General features: G+C 58.6%; 1 protein-coding gene across 2 annotated transcripts; it reads left to right on the top strand.

The window, feature by feature from the left end:
• The first annotated feature begins 653 nt into the window (after positions 1–653).
• On the top strand, positions 654–5,718 carry FGF17 (fibroblast growth factor 17). 2 transcript variants are annotated; one of them, XM_088837710.1, is made up of 5 exons: positions 654–688; positions 855–891; positions 3,856–4,033; positions 4,200–4,306; positions 5,363–5,718. In XM_088837710.1, exons 1-5 carry the CDS (start codon positions 654–656, stop codon positions 5,654–5,656), a joined length of 651 nt encoding a protein of 216 aa, XP_088693836.1. In that variant the 3' UTR covers positions 5,657–5,718. The 2 variants fall into 2 exon arrangements, with proteins under 2 accessions (XP_088693836.1, XP_055283875.1); XM_055427900.2 differs by having other exon boundaries at positions 3,889–4,033.
• The last annotated feature ends 7,281 nt before the right edge of the window (positions 5,719–12,999 follow it).

Below are 12,999 nucleotides of genomic sequence, written 5' to 3' on the forward strand. Positions count from 1 at the left end.
GGCTCCCAAGCTGGAGCACCCCCTATTTGCTGCTAGTCGGGAGAGCCTTAACCCCTCCTTCCCAGTGACCAGACAGCAGATAGGGGGAGCAAGGGGCGACAGAGGCAGTGGAAGCGCCTAGCCAAGCCCACCTCCTGCCCCCTGGAGGGAGGTTCCTCCTTTTAAGGCTGCTCCTGGTAATTTCCACCGGGAGAGCCAGAATCAGCGACCCCAGGCCTGGACTAACTGATACCTGCGGCTCACCCTTGGGGAGGTGGACCAGGAGGAGGAGAGAGGAGGAGGGACCCTGCCGTTGAGGTCCTTGAGGGTCTGGAACAACGCAGGAGCCTGTCTTCCTGACCCAGGAGCCCCCAGCAGCTCCATCCTCTGCGCTTGGGTAGCCCCCGACAGAGGCTGGCAGTTCCCCCACCAGTGGCTGCTTTGCAGTCTCACTGGCCGGGAAGGTGGACTCCTCACACCTCAGTCTCCCAGTTATACCCTCCTCCCCCTCCCCCTCAGCCCCTCTCTCCTCCTCCCCCTCTCCTCTTCTCCACTGAAAACCTGTGGCTCGAAGAGACCTTGGCTTCTCTGGGACTCTGCCCCTGGGGACTGCCCACATCTGCTCCTGACTTTGGGGGCAGGAGGGCAAACGGCCCCAAGAAATCTCTCCGGCAATGGGAGCCGCCCGCTTGCTGCCCAACCTAACACTGTAAGTGCACTGCTCTCGGACCCTGCTGTCTTGTTGCCCTTTCCAGCCTCGGGGGCAGACTTAATGGTCCCGGGGCTGCCACAAGGACTGCGGGGCGGGCACCTGGTGGACCCTTGGGCTGGCTGTTTTGGCACCCACAACCAGGTCCACCTTGTCTCCCACACAGGTGCCTGCAGCTGCTGATTCTCTGCTGTCAAACTCAGGTAGGTAGGCATCCCCCCCCACCCCCACCTAGCTTTTCTGCATCTCTCTCACCCTACCAATGCGGGGGGAGGAGTTGCAGTCTCCTTTCAGTGGACAGAGGCATATCCTGGCCTCTTCCCCAGTGCAGAAGACTCTGAAGTTTGGGGGGCTGGGATGGCATGGGGTAGGAGATTTGGGGATTGATAGATGTTTTCATTTCAGCCCAGTTCCCCTGGTATCTCTTCTGCTCCCTCCAGCCCTCCACACTGGGTTCCCCCCAAGGCTAAATGCACAGGGGCAGCCAAGCCTGAGGGATGGAGCCCGGGAGTGGTCGGAAGAGGGCGGAGGTGATGGCTCAGTTGAGGCTTGTATCAATGCTTGCAAGTTCCAGAGAAAGGACAGGTTTCCATGCAAAACCACCTGTGTGTGCCACGCACCCCACCCCATTCCCACGAACACAGATGTCCTGCCAATCATAGTCCTTGGGGGGCATCTCGTGGGCACTCAGAATGCCCAGCCAGGGCGGGTGACTCCTTACCTATAGGGCAATGAGGTCAAGCCCAGAGGTTTGTATGGGACAAGATTCAAGGGTTTGCTTCTCCACACCCCCCAACCCCAAGTCAGCCTCCCCCCAGCCTCAGCCCCCTGTGCGAGGCTCGGTCCCTTTTTGTGATCCTCCATAAAAGTGCAGCTATTAAAATGCACTGGTCCAGAACCGCTCTGGGGAGACATCACTTGGCTTTCCCAGGCCAGAGGCCGGCTTCTCTTCATAGCCAGTGGGGACTTTTTTTGAAGGTAAATGCCTTTTCTCTGAGCGAGGGAAAGGGGCTGCCTTTGAAGCGGTGGGGGGGTGGGAGAGAGAGAGACACCCCCCTTTTCCTTCCCCCTTTTGCTCTAGCCCCCGTTCCAGGCCTTTTGCTTCACACATCCAGGGAGAGCAAGAAGAAAGCCCCCAGCCCGGCCAGGAGGGGGCTGGGGGTGGGCCCAACCTGTTCAGGAGGGGGAATTAGCACAATGGTGCCGCTGGCCAAGGCGTTTATGGCCTGGCTGAGGCCCCATTCAGGACTCCGGGAAGGTGGCAAAGCTGTCCTTTCCCCCTTGAAGTGCCCCCTCGCCCCCCTTGGTGGGGGGGCCAGCAGGCCGGACCACAGCCATGCTTGAGGAGCCGTCTGACAAGCAGCTGTCTGCGGCAGGGGAAGGGGAGGTCCCCCATACCCCCACCCCGCAGCGGGAACATGAAAGGGACAGGCCAGGTCCCGCGGGGAGAGTGACTTGTGGGCTGTGGGCTGTGGGGGGGCGTGGGGCTGCTTTTGTGCAGGGCTAGAAGGGGGATGGGGAGAGGGGGGGGTTTTGGCGAGGGGGCCCCCTCTCTGCTCCTGACCTGGAACAGACAGACAGGAGGAGGCTGCCCGCCAAGAGGGGCGGAGGGTCTGAACCTGGGCCAGGAGGCTGAGGCTGGGGACGGGCCGAACCCCCTCCCCCTGGCACAGAGGCAGGGCCCCCACCCCAAATGCTGGCCTCAGGTTTTCTCAGGGCTGTGGAGAGGTGGGATGGGCAGACCCTGCTCCCACGGGCTGGGGTCGTGGCAACACTCCCGGGCTCTGGGGAGCTGGGGTCCGCCCTGGGCAGTGACACACACAGGAAGGGTTAACCCTGTGCAGGTTCGGCAGGTTCCACAGTCAGCCTGGAGCTGCTCCCTCACCTCCCCCTTCCTCCAAGCTGATACTTCCCACCCCTCCCTCCAGGAGACACAGGCCCGTCACAGATGCTGGGGCTGGGGGGTCAAGCTCTGTCCAGGTGGTTGTGATTGAGCTGGGATCAAGGTGGACTCAGCAATCTGGGGCATGGAAAGGCTGTCCCAGCACAGGCCAGCAGGATCCAGGTGGAGAAACATTTTAGAGCCAGAACCAGAGCTGTCACCAGCAGCTGGGAAATGTCATCCAGGTGTGCACCTTGCCAGAGAGTGAGCAGGCAGGAAGTGGTCTGCTTCTTTCCCACTCAGCGCTGCAGAGGGATAAGGAGAGACCATGCTGGAGAAGGCACTTGTCCTGGCTTTGATGGAGCACAATGCATGGTGGCAACAGCGCCTTTCCCCACTGGGGAAGCAGTGGGAGGCAGCATCGCCCCACTGGCCATGAGCCTCTGTGGCTCGAGCAGACAGCCTCCCAGAACAGCCCCTGGGCCCCCACTGATAGTACCTCTCCATCTTCTTCCATGAAGGAGGCCTCATAACCCTAGAGCAGGGAGGAATGCTGGATGGGGCAGTCGCTTCTCCGAGGGCCCTGAGCACCCAGGGGGAGTGGCAGGGGAGATGGGTGTGAGCTCAGGAGTTCTTGGTTAGCAGTGTAAAGAGGTATAAAGAAATGCTGCCAGCAGCCCTGCAGGAGCTACAGAGAGAAGAGTCTTAGTGCCCCCACAATGGTCCATAGACCAGCTATTGCACGTGCATGCACATATGTGTGAGCGTGCACACATCTATGTGTAGGCATGTGCTGGGCATAGGCTACGCAGAGGACTGGGGAGGCATCTGGTCACCCTGGCTAACAGAACCAAGCCCCTGGCATTTTAGAGAAGGGACAAGCTCCCATCCTAGAGGCAGGGCAGGGGTCTGTCACTAACCAGCTGTGTGGCCCCATGCACCTCCTCCCTCTCCCATGGAGATGATATAGCACCAGCTTGAAGCTTTCTTCCAGCTCCCAGGGTCACCATTCCAGACCTGAACTGTGTCCCCAAGTGTCCCTCGAGCCTGGGCAGCTACTGGTCTTCTGCTCCAGGGCAGACGAGCAGCCAAGAGGTCATGACAACTGGCTCACACACTGGCCTGGGAAGGTCACGGCCAGGTGCCCCCTGCACCCTGCACCTCTACTTCACAGGGCAAATGACCTGCCCCCACCACACTCACCTCCGCACCCCTCCCCCGGATGGACCTGCGGTGGTGTCACCCAAAGCAAATTGACACTATTTTTCCCTTGGTAACCGCAAAGGGGGAGAATCACCCGTCTCCTAATTTTAACCAGTACGTGAGGGACCAGGGTGCCATGACTGACCAGCTGAGCCGGCGGCAGATCCGTGAGTACCAGCTCTACAGCCGGACCAGCGGCAAGCACGTGCAGGTCACCGGGCGTCGCATCTCCGCCACCGCCGAGGATGGCAACAAGTTTGGTGAGACCCAGCCCTCATGGGAGGCCACCCACACCCCTGTCTGGCCTCCTTGGTCCAAGGCCCTCCCCATACCCCTCATCCCCACCCAAATTCAGAGGTCAGGCCCCCTGCTGCACCCCTGGGCCGGCAGCCCCAATGGACGGAGGTTTCTCCCCCCTCCCCACAGCCAAGCTCATAGTGGAGACGGACACGTTCGGAAGTCGGGTGCGCATCAAGGGGGCTGAGAGTGAGAAATACATCTGTATGAATAAGAGGGGCAAGCTCATCGGAAAGGTGAGGCCTGGGGGACAGGGAGTCACAAATAAGTCCGTCTCCCTGGGGTGAGGGCAGGCCGGGTCCTGCAGCATCCCACCACCCTCTGCCGGGCCCCACCCAGGTCTGTGACTTCTGCTCTCACCCCACCATTCAGCCTCTCTCTCTCTGATCCCTTTAGTCCCTGTGGGTCTAGAAGCCCTCTGAGAACACTGGCTGATCCATAAGGATCCTTGGCTCTGGTTTATGGGGTAATTTCTCAGTATAGTGAGGAAGAATTTTAGTACCTACATCATGTGCCAACCCTCATGTTGAGGGCTAAGGGCTGATCAGTATTAAGAAGGCCAGAAGTTCCCCTCTTAACCCCCACCCAAGGTAAGTGGAGTCCACAGGCTCCAAGTGGCAAAATTCATACTAACCACCTACTAGTGTAACCGCTAGTCACTCTCTCTGCAATGGTGGGTCCAGGGTTGTGCAGGGAGAATTCCATTTCCTTTTGCATCAGCCCATCCTGCATTCTGATTCTGGCTGTTCTCAAATATTTGCTTATTTTTGTCAAGTCTCAGTCTTCTCATCTGTAAAATGGGCATAGTGTCAAGATTATCTACAGAGCCAGATGGGTGGATACCTGGTTCTTGACATGGTTGGTGTTCTACACACATTTACCCCTTCTTTCCATCACACTGTTGCTTACCCTCCCTCCACCCAGCAACACCATTCACCCAGATCGAGGACTGTTCTGCTTTATGAGTGCCCACTGGGTATGCACTGAACTGCATAGTTACCTTGATCATTACACCCAGCTGGATAAACCAAGGCTCAGTCTGGCTACATACTTTGCTCAAGGTGTGCAACTTAAAGGACAAGGTTGTATTTAAGTTCAGATCCAACTTCAGCAGTTTGTTCCTCCCTCAACCTTTGCCTCTCCATCAAGGGTGCCCACCTCACCAGGCAGACATTCTTGGGCTCGCAGTCTCTGTGGTTCCCTCCTTGGTCCTATAACACAGGCCCGTAAGGCAGACACGCCAGCCAGGGTGGGCAGACAAACTCCCCTTCTCTTCTTCCTCCCCACGGCAGCCCAGCGGGACGAGCAAAGATTGCGTGTTCACTGAGATCGTGCTGGAGAACAATTACACGGCCTTCCAGAATGCCCGGCACGAGGGCTGGTTCATGGCCTTCACGCGGCAGGGTCGGCCCCGTCAGGCCTCCCGCAGCCGCCAGAACCAGCGGGAAGCTCACTTCATCAAGCGCCTCTACCAGGGCCAGCTGCCCTTCCCCAACCACGCCGAGAGGCAGAAGCAGTTCGAGTTCGTGGGCTCGGCCCCCACCCGCCGGACCAAGCGCACGCGGAGGCCACAGCCCCTGACGTAGTCGGGGACCCGGGGGCCGCCGCCCCTCACTCTCGGGCTTTCCCATTCCCCTCCCTTCCTAATCCAAAGACTGGGCTCGGGGTGGGGGCCGGGGAGCCCGAGCCCCCAGCGGGGATGAGGAGGACCACCAAGCATCACAGCCACACCCCCCACCCCACCCCCCGCTGGAAAGGGGCAGGGCTGCCACTAACTAGGGCGGCTCCCCGGGGCCCCACGCTGGAGTCTCCCCTGAGGGTGGGGCGGGCCCCGGGCCCCGGGCGGGCCCCCAGGAAGGAAGGTAGAAAAGTCAGGCTTCCTGAACCGAATGGGAAAGTCAGCGGATTCAAGGCTCCTCAAATTCTCCTCCCCGCGTCTCCCTCAGTCTGTCCCCAGCCTCCGAATTCCTCCTGGCCAGACGGTAGGAAGGGACTTTTGTTTTGGTTTCAGAAAAAAAAAAAAGAGGGAGGAAAAAAAAAAAAAGAGGGCTGGCCATTCTTCACATTCCAGTACCCAGGCCTGCACCCCCTTCCCTCAACTCCCAGACCCGGAATAAAACCATTTTCTTGCAAACAGGTTATCTGAAGGGGCGCGGGGGGAACTGCAAAACTGAACTGGGGACAAACTGGGACAAACTCTCCGAGAGGAGAGGAGGCGAGCGCACAGGCCCGGGCGTGGCGCGACAGGTGGAGGCCAGGCTGGGCCCCGCACATCCCCGCAGGGGCAGGGGACACGGACAGGGGCAGCCAGGAGGGCGGGATGGCCCGGCAGGCCCCGCACCTCCACCCCGCGGGAGGCTGGCGGCCCACGGCGCGCCCCTCCTCCGCGGGCTCGGGTTTCCTGGCTGGCACCGCGCGTCCCGTGCGACCTGCTGGGGCGCAGAAGCCCCAATCCTGGGGCCGGCCGGAGCCACCGGGGCCAGGGCCGCTGGCCGGGCAGCCGCGGGCCCTGCAGCCTCCTCGCCGGGAGCCAGATTGCTTTTTTCCGGTGAGGAGGTGGCGGGGGGAGGGAGGGCGAGCCCGCGTCCCGAGCGCCCGGGTCCCCGCGGGGGGCGGGGCGGGGGCCACACCCGGGGGGAAACGTGATTAGAGGCCTCGGCGAGAGAAGGCGGGGTGTGCCGGACGGCAGGGGCAACCTCCCCCGCCTTCGTCCCAGCCCCGAGCGCCTCTGGTGGGCTTTCCAGACGCCTCCAGGTGTGCATTTGGGGAGTGGAACTAAGAGGCCATAAAACCCGCCCCTTTCCTCTTCTGCCACGGCTTTTAATCTTGTCAAGGGGGGAGGCCCTACCTAGCAATGGACCCTTCTCTGCTCTTCTCTCGGAACACTTCCCTGAGCCCTCTCTTCTGCTGATGGACTCCCCCGCTCAGTCCCCCCGCCCAGCCTCAATTTCCCTTCCCTTTCTAAGAAAATGTTAAGGGGAGGGGGGTGTGGATTTTGGAGAGAAAAGAAAAGATGAAAGACATCCCTTTTTCCCCTCGTCTCCCAACAGTGGCCTAAAAATAAGGAAAGAATGAAAAGTGCGGGGAGTGGGGGTGGGTGGGGGCTGGTTTAGTCAAAAGGGGAGGTGAGTGGAGTGTGGTCCAAGTAGATGGGGGTGGCGGGATCAGTCACCTCTCCCTGGGTGAGGACTGGAGCCCAGGCTGACACCCCCAACTCCTGCGGAATTTAGCTGGCCATAGCCAAGAAGGAGGTACCCAAGCCATTCTCCCTCCAGCTTGTCATAATTGCTTTTCACTAGGTTGCTTTTTCCTCTTCCCCCCAATCACAAAGAGTCTTAATCCTGGCGGGGACTGCGGGAAACGTGTAGGGGTCGTTTTCCGCGGGGGAGAGTAGGGAGGGTGGTCTGGAACCACTGCACATAACAGGCGAGTTCAATGGGATTTTCAGGGAAGGGGCAACGCCCCACAATTACCTGAGGACAAAGGGTTGGGGCCCCAGGTGTGGAAGACTGGACTTGGGCGGCTGAGGGAGGGGGCTGAAAAGGAGGTGTGCTGGGGAGGGGGAGTTCTTACAATCCCTCTGATTTCCGCAGGAATTTGAGACATTCTTTAAAACTCTGGACCATTTCCCCCCAGCTGGGCTCTCAGGCCCACCCCCACCCCTCCCTGGCTGGGGTTAGAGAGAGCTTCAAAGGTGCACGGGGCCCTTTGTCTTGCCTCCCCTTTCTTCTCTGCCTTTCTCCGGCCCCTCCCTCCCTCTCTGTGACCTCCCCAGCTCAGACAGGCCTCTGGGGGCCAGCTCCAGAAAGCCCTTACTGTTTCCTTTCTTGCTTTTTGAGGTGGTGAGACCTGGCGGGGAGGGACAGGGAACCGGGAAGGGTGAGAGAGGAAGGCAGCTGGGGAGGCCTGTGCCACCTCAGACAGTGCCCTAGCCCCACTCCCACCTCGAGCCTGGCAGGTCTCATGTCCCCACTTGTGGTCGTGGGTCCCCGGCTGGGCCCTCGGAGCCATCTCACCCCACCTTTTCGTGCCTCTGCGGAGTGCAGGCTCCGCACCTGGGGTGCCTCTTCATGCTCTGCGGAGACATGTGTAAGGCGAGTGCGGAGAAAAATAGAGTGTGCTCAGCTCACTCCCTCCTACCTGGGGGTGATTTCCAAGATGCTAAATGGAAGAAAGCAAAGGAATGGGTCTCTAATAATGGGACCTGGTGTGGGGGTTGCAGCGGTGGGATTGAAAGTATCTGTGACCGTGGCAGGAATTTGAAGGAGAATTCCCACAGACCTCCGATGGCTGCAGCAGCTCTGGTTGCTTCTGGGCACCCTAAGTCTCCAAGCCAGTGTGAGGGTTGGGAAGACACTTAGGGTGAGTTGAACACATCCGCTTCAGGGAGGGTGTGGCAGGAGAGGGGCGGTGGCTGCTGCTGCTAAGTCGCCTCAAATCCTGTGCTCCGTTTCAGATGCCCCAGAACTCTGGCTGAGAATAGCCTACCTATTGATCTCACCTTTTCTGTCCTGTCCTCCAAACAGCCGGCTGAGGCAAGAGGGCAGCGGAGGCAGGAAGTCGGGGCAGAGATCCTCTCAAGCTTCAGCCTCCGAGCTGGCTTCTAATTAACGTCTCTCTGTTCAGTCCCTCTGACTTCCCTGGCTGTGCCTTCCCTGTCACCCAGCCGCAGTCTCACTACCCTGGACACTTGGAAGGACCACCTGCCCTGGAAGCTCTTTCCTCCCTGGCCCACCCTAGACCGTGCTTTCTTCCTTCTCTCCGTCTCAGACTGTTTCTTTCCCCCTGCTTCGTAGAAACGTGCCCTGAGATTTGTGCCACTCTCTTATTACCCGGTCTCTTTCTGAGAAAACCAGCGTGTCAGCCTTGCCCCCAACTGCTTTCTCCACCAAACTCTGCACCTTGGCTGGACTTCCCAAGGTGCAGAGACACTGAGTTCTGTCTCAGTGACTGCAGTGGCTTTCCACATGGTCTGTCTCCTACACACTCACTCCTCAGGACATCACATAGTTTGTTCAACTCGCCTTGCTTTCTCTTAAACCACAGCTCTGCCTCTATCACACTATCTCTAGCAGACTCAGCATGGCTGGCAAGCCCCTGCCCAGTCCTGCCCAGGCCCCCCTTCAACCCTATCCTTCCAGCTTCCCTTCAAGAATGCTGGCAAAACTACAATCCTTGCCATCCAACAGGCACACTGGGCCCTTTTTTTTTGGCCATGCCACGCAGCTTGTGGGATCTTAGTTCTTTGACCAGGGATCAAACCCTTTCCCTCTGCAGTAGAAGCGCAGAGTCCCAACCACTGAATTGTCCAAGAATTCCCGCTGGACCCATCTTTGCTCATGAGTTTCCCATGCCAGCATGCTGGCATGGCCAGACCACAGCCATCTCCTCAGTTCCACAGATGCCCTTCACTCCCCCAGGGACAGTGGCCATCTCTGCTGGCCCTGGTTCCTCTGGTCATAAACTTGCCCTGGCTTTAGGGCACATATCACAGCTTTTCCAGAACTGTACTTACTTTGCTCTTGTCATGGTTCTGTGGGACAACGAGGGACTCCGATGTAGATTTAGTCAGTCTTTGGCTCCCCTGTAATACCTGGCACGGTATGTTACACAGAGTATTTATTGAAGAAATAAACCAACTGGAAACCCAGAAAGAAGTCCAGCACATTGTGCTCCCTAAAGGTGGCGGTAGGATGAAAAGTCAGAATCCTACTCTAAGCTCCATCCTTAGGTGGACTTGAGCAGGAGGGGTTCTAAGCAGGTAATCCAAATATTTATGTATTTCCTACAACATACAACCACTGTGCTAGTCCTTCAGTTACTAAAAAAGATGGACAGGATAGTGTGTCATCCTCTGTCAAACTCAAGATGCTTGAAATTTAATTGAGGCTGGGGTGGATAAACCTATGGGGCTTCCCAGGTGGCCGGAGTGGTAAAGAACCCACCTACCAATGCAGGAGATGCGGGTTCGATTCCCGGGTTGGAAACATCCCCTAGAGGAGGTCATGGCAACCCACTCCAGTATTCTTGCCTGAGAAATCCATGGACAGAGGAGGCTGGCGGGCTACAGTCTACAAGGTCATAGAGTCGGACTCAACTGAAACAACTTAGCACATAGGCTATACCTATAAAAAAGCAGTTCTTTTAAGGACTGTGGGAATCTGTCTCTTACCCCTAATGGATATACCAAAGACTGCAAAGCGGCACTTGGTACATTCATGGGAATTCCCTAATGGTTTAGTGATTAAGGATTCGGGCTTCCACTGCAGGGGCGTGGGTTTGATCCCTGGTCAGGGTACTAAGATCTCATATGCCACAGTGTGGCAAAAAAAAAAAGGTGGTACATCGCCAAAGAATGAAAGGGGAGGAAGTAAAGACCCTGATGTGTACTGAAGTCCAGAGATGTGCCGGGCAGCACACAAGGAGAGCTCAAACGGAGCCCCTCATTTGGTGGGTGAGAGTGTTCCCATGTCATGTGTGGGTGGGCTCAGACTCCGAGATGTCACCCACGCCCACGGCCAGGGAGGAGGACAGTCCAGATTCTCCCCTGTCTGTGACACCTGGAGTGTGATGTCCTCCACTCCTGAGCCAGGCACAGTGGGGCCTGGGATGTATACAGCAGGGTGGTGCTGGGAAGGGCTGGGGTTTGCACGATCTTGAAGAATGAACAGGATCTCTGTTAGCAAAGAAGACCCGCAAGGGGGAAATGTTGAGAGTGAAAACAGTAGAGGAAGAAGGGCTTCGAGACAGGGAAATGTTGAGATCTGTTACAGGGCAAGGAGGAGCTGTGAGCAGTGAATGGGTTTGGCTGGCACTGGAAGTTTGCATTCAGGAAGTGGCAGGAAAGGATTGAGCCACATTATGGCGATTAGGTCTCTGCTGCTGCGGCAGGAGAAAATGGTGAGGGGCTTTGAGAAGGGAGGTGCAATTGTGGGGTAAGGGACTGGAGGAGAGGGGCTGGTCTGGGGCAGCCACTGGGACTAAGGTTCTGGGGTCTGACAGTCAGAGAGTCCAGTGCTCAGAGACAGGGGATGTGTCTTCCAAACTGATAAGAAAGGCTCACTCGGAGGCCCTTGTCTTTCTTTTTGTTCCGCTGGCCCAGTTCTCTGGCACTGCCCCTTAGCCGCCCAGGGGCCCAGCCAGCCTCTCCAGGAGTTAATGTTTAGAACTCCTCGGGCAGGTCACGCAGGGGGCGGGGCAAGGGGTACTGGAGTGAGACCGGAGGAGGGCACAGGCCTCAGGGAGGGGTCAGGCTGCAGGGCCGGCATCCAGTCAGGACAGCTGGCACCAGTGACCTTGCTGGGGAAAGAACCAAGAACTAGGTATCTCGGGCCTGGGACGACCCTCCTGAGAGGGGCAGGAGCCCCGCCCCCTCCTGTGGACTCCAGCCCCTCCTCAAGGCCTCGAGGCGCTGCTGAGCCTAAAGGTAAGCGCTCTCCTCTTGTCAGCAGCCCAGCGGTGCCCAGGAAGCCTGCCCAGACCCAGCTCACAGGTAACCTGGTGTTCAGGGGTGCTTGCTTCTGGGATTGAAGCTTTTGCCTCCAGTCTCCTCCCAGCCTGATGGGGTGACCGGCAAGCAAGGGGAGAGACCTGGACCATTCCACTGGCCTTGAGGAGTCTGGGGCCTCCCCAAGGGGAGAGGGCTACAGGCAGAGCAAGTCTCCCCATAGGACAAGACCAGAGATGAAGGGAGGCAGGTGAGGGAAGGGCCTCTGGCCTGGCTGTGCCCTCCCAACACACACACACACACACACACACACACACATCAGGATCCCTCAGCAAGGAATGACCTTGACAGCTACCAAGCCTCAGGTCGACAGAGGGAGCCCTAACTCCGCAGTCCCCTCGGCTCCAGGGCTGGCTCTCGGGAGAGTTTCACCCAAGGTATTGGCCTGCCCTTGGACAGACATTCCTATGGACTGAGGGACAGTGGGAATGGGCCCTTCGGGAATGAAAGAGCTCTCTTCCGAGCTCCGTCCTTCCTCTCAGTCAGGGGAATGAGAGGGTCTGCGGCTGGGAGGAGGTGCTCAGAGACAGTGGAGGGGTGGCACCGGGAGACTTCTGAGCCCCGTGGCCTGAATGCCCAACCCCAGCCACACCCAGGGCTTCTCCATCCTGCCAGAAGCCGCCCTCTGACCCTTCAACGGAAGCCATCCCTCGCTTGTTCCTACCGTTCTGCCCAACTCCACACTGAGCTTTCTCCACTGGGGGATGTTGCCCAGTGTCATCTCCCTCCCCAAGACAGGCCTGTTATCTGGCCCTGAATTAAGGTTCCCCTGAGTCCGCCCCGAGCCAATCCCAGAGCCTTATGGAAGCAGAGGGAAGGAGAGAGTGGTGGGGCTCCTGAAGCTCCCCCACCCCCACCCCAGCACTGAGGCCCCCTCCCTCTATCACCGAAGAGGAGGCAATAGGAGTCACAGCCGCCTCCTCCCCCCTCCCTGCTGCCGCTGCCTCCTCGGCTGAGCTGGCAGGTTGTCTTGGCAACGGGAGGCGGAGAGGAGATGCGCCGAGGGATGGAGGTGTATGTCACCGAGGAAGCCGCTGTGCTCCTGCCCCACGCCCCAGGCCCTTGAAGGTACCAGAGACCCCCCATCCCTTCCCCCTCCCCCTGCCCTTTCCCCTCGGCCCGACTCTCTATCCAGCGTGCTCGTTTCCCTGGGGAATGCTCCACTCCTATCCATTCCTCCTGAGCCACCTCATTCCAGGCCGCTGTCCCCAGCTGTCTTTGCTGGCGACAGCTCATTCCAGCCCTACCTCTGGGGACCCTGGCACTGGAAGGCGGATCTCCTGGAATGGGGTCTGGGGGAGGGGGTGGCAAATGAAAACAGAGAAGGAGCCAAAGTAGTGGGCAAAAATGAGGAATTCCCAAGGGCTATCTGGCGTTTGGTCTCCTGGAGTGGGAGATGGAGGCTGTGCAGGACTAGGGTGG

This window comes from Moschus berezovskii, chromosome 7 (assembly GCF_049115385.1).
Source record: "Moschus berezovskii isolate FMDL1 chromosome 7, NW_MosBer_1.0, whole genome shotgun sequence".
Lineage (NCBI taxonomy): Eukaryota > Metazoa > Chordata > Mammalia > Artiodactyla > Moschidae > Moschus > Moschus berezovskii.